The 11598-nt window shown below is 43.0% G+C and overlaps 1 protein-coding gene and 1 long non-coding RNA gene across 2 annotated transcripts; both read left to right on the forward strand.

Moving 5' to 3' along the window:
- Window positions 1-211: 211 nt before the first annotated feature.
- LOC119263808 lies at window positions 212-2947 on the forward strand. The gene is made up of 3 exons (XR_005130537.1): window positions 212-529; window positions 908-1013; window positions 2805-2947. It is a non-coding gene; the product is annotated as an uncharacterized LOC119263808 (long non-coding RNA).
- Window positions 2948-6962: 4015 nt separating this feature from the next.
- On the forward strand, window positions 6963-11334 carry LOC108415309 (C-C motif chemokine 14-like). Its single transcript, XM_017688333.2, has 3 exons — window positions 6963-7133; window positions 10888-11005; window positions 11118-11334. The coding sequence occupies exons 1-3, from the start codon at window positions 7058-7060 to the stop codon at window positions 11173-11175; spliced, it is 252 nt and encodes an 83-aa protein (XP_017543822.1). The 5' UTR covers window positions 6963-7057; the 3' UTR covers window positions 11176-11334.
- Window positions 11335-11598: the final 264 nt, after the last annotated feature.

Consider the following 11598-nt stretch of genomic DNA (forward strand, 5'->3'; position numbering starts at 1 on the left):
AGACTTCCTCTTTCCAGCAGGATCCATTGTTCAGCAAACTTTCGCAGCTCCAGCACTCGAGCGCTCCAACCAGCAAGTCTGCTCCACCCACAGACTCTTAAATACAGCCCGTGGTTCCACCTCCCTATGGAACAGGGTGGTGGGGTTTCCAGACCCTCCATACACAAACTGAGGCAGCCACGTGTTGGGGCAGCAACCGAGGCCTCATTTGTCTTCATTCACATGATTCTCTGAAAATACAGCCTTGATGCAGAGCTTCGTTTGGATTTTGTCTACATCCAAAATCTGCCTCAGAACCTCTGGATCAAACGCAGCAAGTTGGCCTTGTAGACAGAAAGTCTCACACCAAGTATTTTGAGCAGAACTTTTGGAACTGAATATACAAAAACCTTAATACTGCCTTCTAAAGCTTGTGTTTTCCTTAAAGACCCCCCTTGACACATCACCTCCTTAATAGACAGAGCGATGGAGATGTGCTGTGGGTGTTTGGTGCTGGTCTTGCTGATGACCGTCTCCTCAGATGCTCAGTGTGAGTAAACATTAACATGTTTTGTAGCTTTTAAAACAGATACTGTGTTACAGTCTTGAGGAAAAGTTTGCGTACTCTGGTCAAATGACGTGCTAGTAAAAAGTGAACTGCTGTGACAGGACATTTAATAAACGTAAATAAAGAGGTTTGTTCTCTGCAGAGGATGAGAACTTTTCACTTAGGACATGAATATTTGGCTGGGGGTCTTAAAAGCTTCTGTATGTTATATGTAAAAATAAATAAATAAATTAACTACCAATAATTCTATCAAAAAAATTACTTCTACCAGTCCTGCTAGTAACCAGATCATTATCTCCAGATTATTATTGTTGTGATCAATACTATTATTATAATTAATGTAAGACCTGTTTGTTTTAGGTTCCATGGTTTGACCTTAATACCAAAGCTGTGAACTTAGCCAGAAGCCCCCTTCGTCCTTCTGAGAGTCCAGCCAGCTGGGGAAACTCAAATGACCAGAGACTAGGTCTGTACTCAGAAGGCTTTCCCCATTTATTAATCAGAATAGCAGAGATTACACACACACACACAGACACACACACACACACACACACACACACACACACACACACAAGCCTTGCATGATCATGCGACAAGACAACAGAGAGGGGATTGGATGAAATAGTTATAGGTGGACAAGAACCCCCAAGGACATTTGACATCCAGATACACAGAGCCTAAACAGATGTGTTAGGACATTGCTGATTGGATAACGTCAGAGTTAAAATGAGCTGAGGCCTCTGTGTGACACTGGCCCTAAGGCCTAGTCATGAACCCAGGATTGTGCATTGATCAGTATGCACCGACATTAGGATCTAGCAATTAATAGCAGTAGTAAAGTTAGTTGTATTGGATTTTGATTGTTTATATACAGAGAGTCATTTAACCCTGAACAGGCCATGTTTAACATGTGCTTTGTGTTCAGGTGTAGCTGTAGTGGAGCTGATGAAGGAATATTGGCTTTTAGAGTTATTAAAAACTTGTTACGGGACAGCGGGGAGGTGGACCCGACTGCAGAACTGAAAAACCAGTGAAGAGAACCAAATAAATTCACTACAGCAATGGAGTGCATGTTTGGAAGGCTGTGATTGAGGTGACCTGGAGCCAAGCCGAACCACCGCGTACTGACTGGCAGTTACCCATGTGCCAATGGCTAAGGCACCCCAAAGAAATGAAAATGGAGATGGAGGGAATGACAAATGGGGGAGAAATAAATAAATAAAATCCTGAAACCAGCGTTCTCAAACAAAGGCTGAACTAGAAAGATGAAGTAAGAGACTGAAAACAAAAACACACCTCCCCCATTAAAAAGAAGGGAAGGTGGACTTCCCAGTAGCTGCCTCTAGCCTGCTTTTCTTTAGTTTTGGGCCACTTTCTTTTCTCAGCCCACTCTTTTCTTTTCTTTTCTTTTCTTTTCTTTTCTTTTCTGACACTAAGTACCATACCAGTCACCCCTCTACAAAGGTGTGACAAATGCCTCTGTTTGCCACAGCCTTAAGTAGAGGAGTCTGCAGGTGTGTCAAGTTGGGCCTAATCAGCCCGGGGGCTTCTGGGAATTGGAGTTCCCTGAAGTTATGACCCCGTGTTGCCGTCGTCCTCTGCTAGCAGCTGGCGGTGCAGGCTGGACACCCTGCCGTCATCGCCCTCTGCTGGCCACAGGCGAGGCCAGCTGAACCCTTATAAAACTAAGAATGTTTGGTTCTCCTCATCATCAGTTCGAACCACTAGCCATCCTGTTCTGGGCTGTTTTGACTTTGTCTGTTTTAAAAATTCACCAAAAAATATCCTAAAAGTTCAAAAGTGCCCAAAGTCAGCCTATATGTGAGTATCTAACTTTAGAGGATATTTATATATGCGGGTTACTGTTTTATTGTGTTTCTGAACATCAGCAGATGAGACTCTAATGACTGTAAGAAGAATGAGGTCAGTTCTAACCCTGTGCAGCAGCAGCTCACTGTGTTCAGGGTTGGGAGGGATACTTTAAACACGTACACCAGCACAGATTACTGACCAGCTCTTAATAATCTGGAATACGACATCATCTGTGACCTCATCAGATTTATCGCTGTATTAAACTGGATCTCTCAGTAATTTAAGTCATTTTGTCACAACAACTGCCGCTGTTTTCAAATTATGTTAAAATAAACAAAGATACAAAGATTTTGTTCTGAGAGAAAAATTTTAAAATAAATTAAAAATGTTTGATTATGTCAAACACATTTGTTTCCATTTTAAAGTTGATTTGCATTTTTTCCAGATTAAAACGCAGAGGGGCCGTTTCTGCGAGGAGGAAATAATCCTGCAGTAAATCTAGACTCCAGATCTGCAGCTTCAACACAGCCCAGACGCAGCAAACAGAGCAGCTAAAAGCTTTTAACAAACCTCTAATCATCGCATGATTTATCGATCAGCACTTTGCTTTTTCAGCATTATTATTTCAGTATTCAGTCTATCCTCTATGCAATATACACTATACAGTATATCGCTACTGTTTGAACAAAACCTCGTATCTCCAAAGTGGGAACTTTACAGGAGAAGGAAAAAACCTACTTTACTTTGAATGCAGGTCAATGGAACCAGACATATTTCTAAGCAATTTTAGGCAGTTTCTTTTGGTCCATTCATCATGAAAGTTTGACACAACATAAAGGACAAAATACATTTTCAAATTATGTAAAAAACTAGAAAACGACAAAAATTGAGATACAAGGTTTTGTTCCGACAGCAAAAATATGCTGATCTTGCTTCTTTTTCTGTATTATTAATGCTCATTTTTATGCTACTGTATGAATTCAAATAAAATAAAGCAGTGCAAACATTTTAAACGAATCATTTAAACGGTCATAGCGTTACATGGATATTATATAAGAGAGTGGCGTCTTTTGCTCAAATGAATTTTTATTCAAAGTGTCTCGATCACAAGCCCAGGACAGACTCCTTGGTTTCAGTGATGTCTCACTCAGATCAGTGGGAGTGGGGTTGTATACTCCATGACACCCCAGTACAGTCCTAAGCCTGTCCTAATAACTGATTGGATAACAGAAGTCTCTGAAGTAGCATTTAGAGAGCGAACCATGTTTTGACAGTTAGAATTGCTTACATAAATAAAAAGGCCTTTCCTGTTATCCCCAAAAAGCAGAACTGATACAAGTCATGACTCTGACTGCAAAGTATTCCACACCAAAACTCTCATCCTTTGCAGAACCACAATTTATTGAGTGGTAGTTCATTTTATCATTTAATATGACCAGGAAGCACCAACGTTGACAGAAAGGCCCATTAGACTCACCAACAAACAGTGGTGGACAGTAACTGAGTAAACGTAATTAGTTTCTGTACTTTAGTATTTTTGGTGTATCTGTACTGAAGTTTCTCCGTTCTGGGCGACTTTTTCCTTTCACTCCACTACATTTCAGAGTCTAATATCCGACTTTTTCCTCCTACATTTTGAGAAATCTGTCGTTCCTTTTGGTTTCTGTGCGTATAAAAACGTAACATGTCAAAACGAAAGAAGCGCAAAGCCAGAGCACCAATCAGGGCCCAGCGGTCACTTTGTTTAGAGCTGGTTTTGACCTGTTGGTCATACCGACCCAGTGCAGCACACGGTTCAAGGTCAGCGCAGCAGCGTAAAACTTTGGGAGAGTCTGTTCAACATAAATGATGAACTAACCTAACTTTGTGTAAATAGAGCACAATATAGAAATATGTCCACATATGCAGTCGTGACCAGGGGTGCAACTACATACTTTCTGAGGTGGATGCAAACATTATCGGCGCCCCCCCAAAACCCCACCCCTTAACTTAAAGTGACTGAAAAAAATTAAAATTAAAATCAAATATTTAAGCAGGCAAGCTAAAATAAGGAACTTTATAAACAGAATACAAATTAAATGGTAAGAGCAAAAAACAAGCAATAAGGATTTAATTAAGAAGAAATAAAAAAGTTCAGAATAAACTGATAAGTGGACAGGCTAAAATGTAACTCAATAAAATAGAGATTAATAATTAGAATAATAAAATATAAGCACAAAGAAAGAGGGTTAAAACGCCAAGTTTATATAAAAAAGTAAATTATGGAAATAAAATAAACAGTAAAACAAGACAGAATAAATAAAAGGAAGAAATAAATGAAATAAAAAGGTAAAAGGCAGAAAGTATGGAATAAAATAAATAAAAAGGTAAAACAGAAAATTTAATAAATGAAAGGACAAAATAAATAAAAATGTAAAGGAAAACTCAACTAAAACAGTTACAGGCTGAATGTGTCTGAATGTGGCTAGAAACTAAGAGTTTAAGATGATTTAGTGCCACCAGCGAGCTGAGCTTTAGACCAGGCTACCACGGTTAGGATATTAGCTAGAGTGTTGACTAGCTAGGTTAGCTAGCTAAACAGGCTACTATAAAGAGCTGTGGCTTGACTAATGTCACTCGTTTTGAAGTTAAACTGAGAAAATAACCAGTTCAGGGTTAATCAGGTCGTAGCTGGAGAACCCAGTTTAGCTTTAACGTTAGCTTGCTGCCTCACTGCTATCATTCATCTGGCTGGCTGGGTAATATTAATATGGCTAGCCTTAGCTAGCACAGTAACATACATCTTAAACTGAAAAGGCGATCTCTTCTGATTGTGTGAATCTATTCACGGTGAAGTGTGGGATCTTTGGGGAAACTATGGAAGGTTTGACCTCTATTAGATTCCTTTATTTTTGAATAAGTGCATTTGGGAATGCAGCAGTGAGGCGGCTTTGCTAGAACCCAGTGGTCCAGCGCTACTTTCGTACCCTACAGTCTCGTTTTGGTAGACAAAGGTGATGTAGGTGAATAAAGCGTATAAACTGACCAACCTGCTGTCTTTCAACCACTTTGAGAAGCTTTTCTTCATCCCTACAACATCTTTTTCTCTCTCCCTCTTCCGTTTTCTGCCCCTCCATCCTGAACACCCTGCAGGTGCTTGCGCCACGACGGGGGGGTTGCGCGTTCCATATGGGGCGCGTTCTCAAGCGCCTGTGTTTGGGAGCAAATCACAGGAGGGTGGGGACGGAGTGGATGTACGCCTGATTAGTGCTGTGCTGTTTTTTGATGTGTATTATCAGACTTGAACAAACAGTTCTTACAGAAAATGCAGACTAGAAATAATTTTCCGGCATCGTTTTGGCGCCCCTGTAGTGCAGCGCCCATATGCGCCGCATACGCTGCATACCCCCTTTTTGCGCCACTGGTCGTGACTGACGGCTTTTTTCTGAATTTCTACAAACACCATTTCATTTTATAGTAAATGAGTTTGGACTGGTTTATGTTTATGAACAGACGCCTACAGATCAACATAGTAAAGGAGCTCATCTGTGATCCTGAGTTTAAAGCCAGTTTTTATTCAACTTAAACTTGGAACTAAGTTGTAAATAAATCTGAAACTGAAACTTTGCTTGTGTGTAAAAAGTGATTTCAGAGCCACTCGGTTCTCCCTGATGGAAACTGTTTACCTTCAGTGTTTTGTGCTTTGTGTTAAAGTAAAGACACCCAAGGTAAAATATTACTCCAGTCAAAGTAGAAGTTCCTCCCTTTACTCAAGTGGAGGTCTAAAGTACTTTGTATAAAAAGTATAAAGTATACTTAAGTACATTTGAAGGTAAATAAAGTAAAAGTACTAAAAGAGTAATTCTGGCTCTGATGTCCTGTTATCATTTTTATAACCAGACTGGCTTCATGAACTCATTTCAGGTGAAAGTCCTCCAGCGTCTCTCTTGGTAAACCAGTCTTTTAATAGAACGTCATTAATTAGTGACGCTGACGTCTATTAAAATGATCAGAAGCACAAAACACTGAAGGTGTTCACAGAAACACAAGTGCAAAGCACTGCAATAAAATAGACTTACCACAAATACAGAACTAAGAATATTTACAATGCAGGATGAAACACACTGACGTATTGGCAGATATGAGCTTAGCAGTCACTGAGGTAGCAACCAAAGCAACAGTACACTGCAAATGAATCGATTCAGCATTTCTGTTGTCTTCCTGTTTAGCGATGTTATAAGCTACTGAAGGCCGACTGTAAAGTTTTAGAATGGTTAGTTTTTCTCTCTCTCTCTCTCTGGGTAAAGTTAGTGGTTTAAAGAAAGCTCTTAAGGCCCATGCTTGGAATTAGTTTTGATGGGGTTCATTAGCTGAATAATCTGGTTTAATTTCCTGACTTTAGAGAACAATGCATTAATCAATTCATGTTTTTTTTTAGAAGAATAGACTGGTTCTCCGATTTCTAGTAACTGATCACTGCATTCACACATCAGATGACTTGTCATGGGTCATCTTCACACTACTGTTTCAACTCTGCTCTAAGAGGAAGTGGGTGAATGGGGCGGAGGATGGACAGGCAGTGGCGGCAGGGGGGTGGGGGCAGAGCAGAGCCACCTACCCTTAAATACACATCTAGATTTAAAGCGAATTTAAAAATGTGTGAGCATCAACAGATCAAACTCGATACCCCCAGAGAGAGGAGAAGGACTTGCGGAGAAGATGGAGATGAAGATGCGCTGCGTGTGCTTGGTCCTGGGGCTGGTCCTGCTGACGACCGTCTCCTCAGACGCTCAGCGTGAGTTTACAACATTAAGACACTTTCTTCTTCTTACAGGCAGACGCAGGAACAGAACCTGATTTGTATTGGAATAACAGTAACTATTCTACTGATCATTATCAATAGTAACAAGTACAAAATCATCTACAGGCCGAGTCCCAACTCACAGGACGCAGATTTAGATAGATAGATAGATAGATAGATTCAACTTTGTCATTACTCAGTATAAGTACATGGCAACGAAATGCAGTTAGCATCTACCAGAAGTGCAAATAGTAGCAAATAGTGCAAAAAGAGAGTGTGCAAGTGTGCAATAAATAGGCATAGTGCAACATTACAGTATATAGAATAAATTACTTATAGATATGCAAAAAAATAGATTATAGATGTGTAGATATATACATGAACATGTTGGAGATGTACACTGTATAGAATAACTGTTGCGATGTGTTATTTACATGGCAGTAGAATGTTACATTTGTGCAGTGGTAATAATGATGAATAAAACAACGGCTCTGATTGGTGAGTGTAGTATGAAAGGCAGTGTTCATAGTCCGCTGTGTGCAGTATTAGTGGTAGTGATATCAGCGAGGTGTGGAGTTCAGCAGAGTGATTGTGGAGGGAAAGAAGCTGGACCTGAGCCGACTGGTTCTGGCCCGGATGCTCTTGTATCTCCTCCCGGATGGAAGTAGGTTGAACAGTTTGTGGTTGGGGTGGGAGGGGTCCTTAATGATGCTGTGTGCTCTGCGCACACAGCGCTGGTGGTGAATGTCTTTGATGGCAGGGAGCTGCATGCCTGTGATGCGCTGAGCAGTCCTTACTACCCTCTGCAGGGATTTCCTTTCCGCCACAGTGGAGCTACTGTACCACACGGTCACACAGTTGGTCAGTATGCTCTCGATGGTGCATCTGTAAAAATTTGTGAGGATCTGAGGAGACAGCCGGTCTTGTTTTAGTCTCCTCAGGAAGTAAAGACGCTGCTGTGCCTTCTTGATGAGATGGGAGGTGTTGAAGGACCATGAAAGGTCTGCCGAGATGTGGATTCCCAGGAACCTAAAGCTGGACACACGTTCTACCTCTGCTCCGTTGATGTAGACAGGAGAGTGTGTGCAGCCCTTGGTTTTCCGATAGTCCACGATGAGTTCTTTGGTTTTGCCTGTGTTCAGGATGAGGTTGTTGGTGGTGCACCAGGAAGTCAGGTGCTGGATCTCCTCCCTGTAGGCCGATTCATTGTTGTTCCTGATGTGGCCAACCACTGTGGTGTCGTCTGCAAACTTGAGGATGTTAGATGTGTGCAGAGGAACACAATCGTGGGTGAACAGGGAGAAGAGCAGAGGGCTCAGCACACAGCCTTGCGGCACACCAGTGTTCAGGGTGATGGTGGTAGACATATGACTGCCCAATCTCACAGATTGGGGTCGGTCTGTCAGGAATTCCAAAACCCAGTTACACATGGGGGTGCTGATTCCCAGGTCGCTGAGCTTGGTGACCAGCCTAGTTGGGATGACCGTGTTAAAAGCAGAGCTGAGGTCGATGAACAGCATGCGGATGTAGGTGTTCCTTTCATCCAGATGGGTGAGGGCAGAGTGAAGAGCAGTGGAAATTGCATCCTCAGTCGACCTGTTTGCACGGTATGCAAACTGGTGGGAGTCCAGGGATGGTGGGAGCACTGTCTTTAGGTGGTTGAGGACCAGTTTCTCAAAGCACTTCATCACAATGGGGGTGAGTGCGACTGGGCGGAAGTCATTAGGACATGCAGCAGATGAGCACTTTGGCACCGGTATGATGGTGGATGTCTTCCAGCATGCCGGAACAGCAGCCTGGGCCAGTGATAGGTTGAAGATATCGGTGAAGACCTTGGCTAACTGTCCAGCGCACGCTCTGAGGACACGTCCAGGGACGCCATCTGGACCAGCAGCTTTGCGTGCATGCACCTTGCTCAGTACAGACTGTACATTATCTGTGGAAAGTGTGAGGGGGCTTTCATTGTGGGGAAGACCACTCCACGTGCTGTGTTGGTCATTCCTCTGGTCGAAACGAGCGTAGAACTGATTAAGCTCATCTGGGAGAGAGGCACTGCTGGCTGAGGGGGTCAGGGATGGAGGCCTGTAGCCAGTGATTGCCTGAATGCCCTTCCACATGCGGCGGGGGTCAGAGTTGTGGAAGTTCTCCTCAACAGACAGTTTGTAGATGTACTTGGCTTTCTTAATCCCTTTTTTCAGGTTTGCCCTGGCTGAGCTGTAAGCCTCGGCATCGCCAGATCTGAAAGCAGCATCACGTGCTTTCAGCAGTAGGCGAACCTCTGCATTCATCCAGGGTTTCTGATTAGGAAAGATTTTCAGTTGTTTAACAGAAGTGACGTTGTCTATGCATGAGTTGATGTAACTCATGACTGCTGAAGTGTACGTGTCCAAATCTGTGTGAGATTCTGTGGTGGCTTGAGAGGAGAACACACTCCAGTCAGTGTTTTCAAACTGACGCTGTAGTGTAGAGATGGCCCCCTCTGGCCATACCTTAACAGTCTTTGTTGATGTTTTCACACGTTTGATGAGTGGCACATACTTCGGGAGCAGGAACAATGAGAGGTGATCAGACTGCCCCAGGTGGGGGAGGGGTACAGCCTTGTATGCCTCTGCGATATTTGTGTAGACATGATCCAGGGTTTTGTCTCCTCTTGTTGGGCAGGAGACATTCTGATGAAATTTTGGCAGTACAGATTTCAGGTTGGAATGATTGAAGTCCCCCGCAACAATAAAAAGTCCGTCTGGATGCGCAGTTTGTTGTTTACTGATTGCCAAGCTCAGCTCCTCCATAGCTAGTTTAGCATTGGCATCAGGAGGGACGTAGGCAGCAGTAATAATAGCGGCTGAATGCTCTCTAGCCATATGAAAGGGGCGACACTTTATCATCAGGTATTCTAAGTTAGAAGAACACCGACGTTCAGTTTCTGTGGAGTCAGTGCACCACAGTTTGTTTACATAGATGCACAGACCCCCCCCCCTCTGCTCTTGCCGGAGTCCTCAGCCACTCTGTCCGCTCTGAACATGCTGCGTCCGTCCATCTCCACCGCGATGTCGGGAATGTCGCTGTTCAGCCACGATTCCGTCACAATCATGACGTTACACTCCCTGATCCATCTCTGTGTAGTGGTCCATAGTCGCAGCTCGTCCATTTTGCCCGCTAGAGCCCGGACGTTGGCAAGAAACAAGCTGGGAACCGCCGATCGGTGGGGGCTTAGCCTTAGCTTAGCACGTAGCCCCCCTCGCTTACCCCGCTTTTGTTTGCGTTCTGCGCGCCGGCGCCGGCTGCGCTCCGTTGGGGGAGCAGGCTGCGTTGCCCACGGTACTGCTGAGATTTCCCGAGGGAGTTCTAGATGGTTCAAAACTCTGTTGTTGCAGGTGAAACCTTTATTTTAATTTTTTATGCTGTCACAAGCCTCCGTGGTGCGGGGCTGAAGGTGGCGTTTGTTGTGGATTTTCTCAGCATACACAATTTGAGATGACCCCAGAGATAAAAGTGGATAATAAAATTAAAAATAATAAATAAAACCTGTCCTGTGACTTTTGACTCACTGTATTATTATTTGGTTGTAGTTGTGATTGAGTTGTATTCACTTCAATAAGGATTATTAGTAATCAGAGTGTGCAGACAATGTGGGTCATTTCACCCTGAATAGTTTCTATTTGACAGGACCTTCAGGTTCTGCTGAGTTGATGAAAGCATGTTTCATTTCAGTAACTAAAACAAACTTTTTTCTGACCTTCCTTCTCAGGTCATGGTCCTGGCCATCCTGATGAGTGCTGTTTCAGCTTCAGCGATATTAAAATTCCCCCCAAACGAATCATAAAAGTGGAAAAAACACGTTCTGACTGCCCACAGCCAGGCTACATGTGAGTACCTACCTTCAGAAGAAGTTCAGCAGATAAGACTGTCTTGACTTTAAGCTAAATTAGGTCAGTTCTAAATCACTATAGCTGCGACTGACTTATCTGTGTCTTTCAGTGTTACTACGGCCAAGAACAAGTTCTGCAAGCATGACATAAATGGATTGACCCTTTGAAGACTATATTCCAACACTGCAGCTTCTATGTAACCCAAATGCAACATCTAAAGTGCATGAAAAGTTGATTTGCTCCTATATTCACCACATTGTGAATTATACTATCAATGCTTTTTACTGCTGTGGATCCAAATCACAGAATAAAATGATGCAAGTGAACCGTTTCCATCGTCTCATTATTACGAGTAAGACAGCAGCACTGCAGCCGCTGATTACGGTGAGCACACACACACACACACACACACACACACACACACACCCACACACACCCCCCCCCCAGCAGAACCACAGAAGCCATGTGTAGATCTGAGATAAGGATGATGCACAATGTTGTGTTTAGCATAACCATTTCATCTTTAATAGTAATAATGTACAGTTAGGTAGAGGTTTGGGAATGTTTGGGGAAAGGAGATCTTGGGTCTG

Source organism: Pygocentrus nattereri, chromosome 8, assembly GCF_015220715.1.
Source record: "Pygocentrus nattereri isolate fPygNat1 chromosome 8, fPygNat1.pri, whole genome shotgun sequence".
Classification (NCBI taxonomy): Eukaryota; Metazoa; Chordata; class Actinopteri; order Characiformes; family Serrasalmidae; genus Pygocentrus; species Pygocentrus nattereri.

Excerpts from the sequence above, each read along its gene's own strand:
- LOC108415309 (XM_017688333.2), top strand. The coding sequence starts at position 7,058 with ATGGAGATGAAGATGCGCTGCGTGTGCTTGGTCCTGGGGCTGGTCCTG. Across the intron at positions 7,134-10,887 it reads CGTCTCCTCAGACGCTCAGC|GTCATGGTCCTGGCCATCCT; the intron begins GTGAGTTTACAA and ends CTTCCTTCTCAG. Across the intron at positions 11,006-11,117 it reads TGCCCACAGCCAGGCTACAT|TGTTACTACGGCCAAGAACA; the intron begins GTGAGTACCTAC and ends TGTGTCTTTCAG.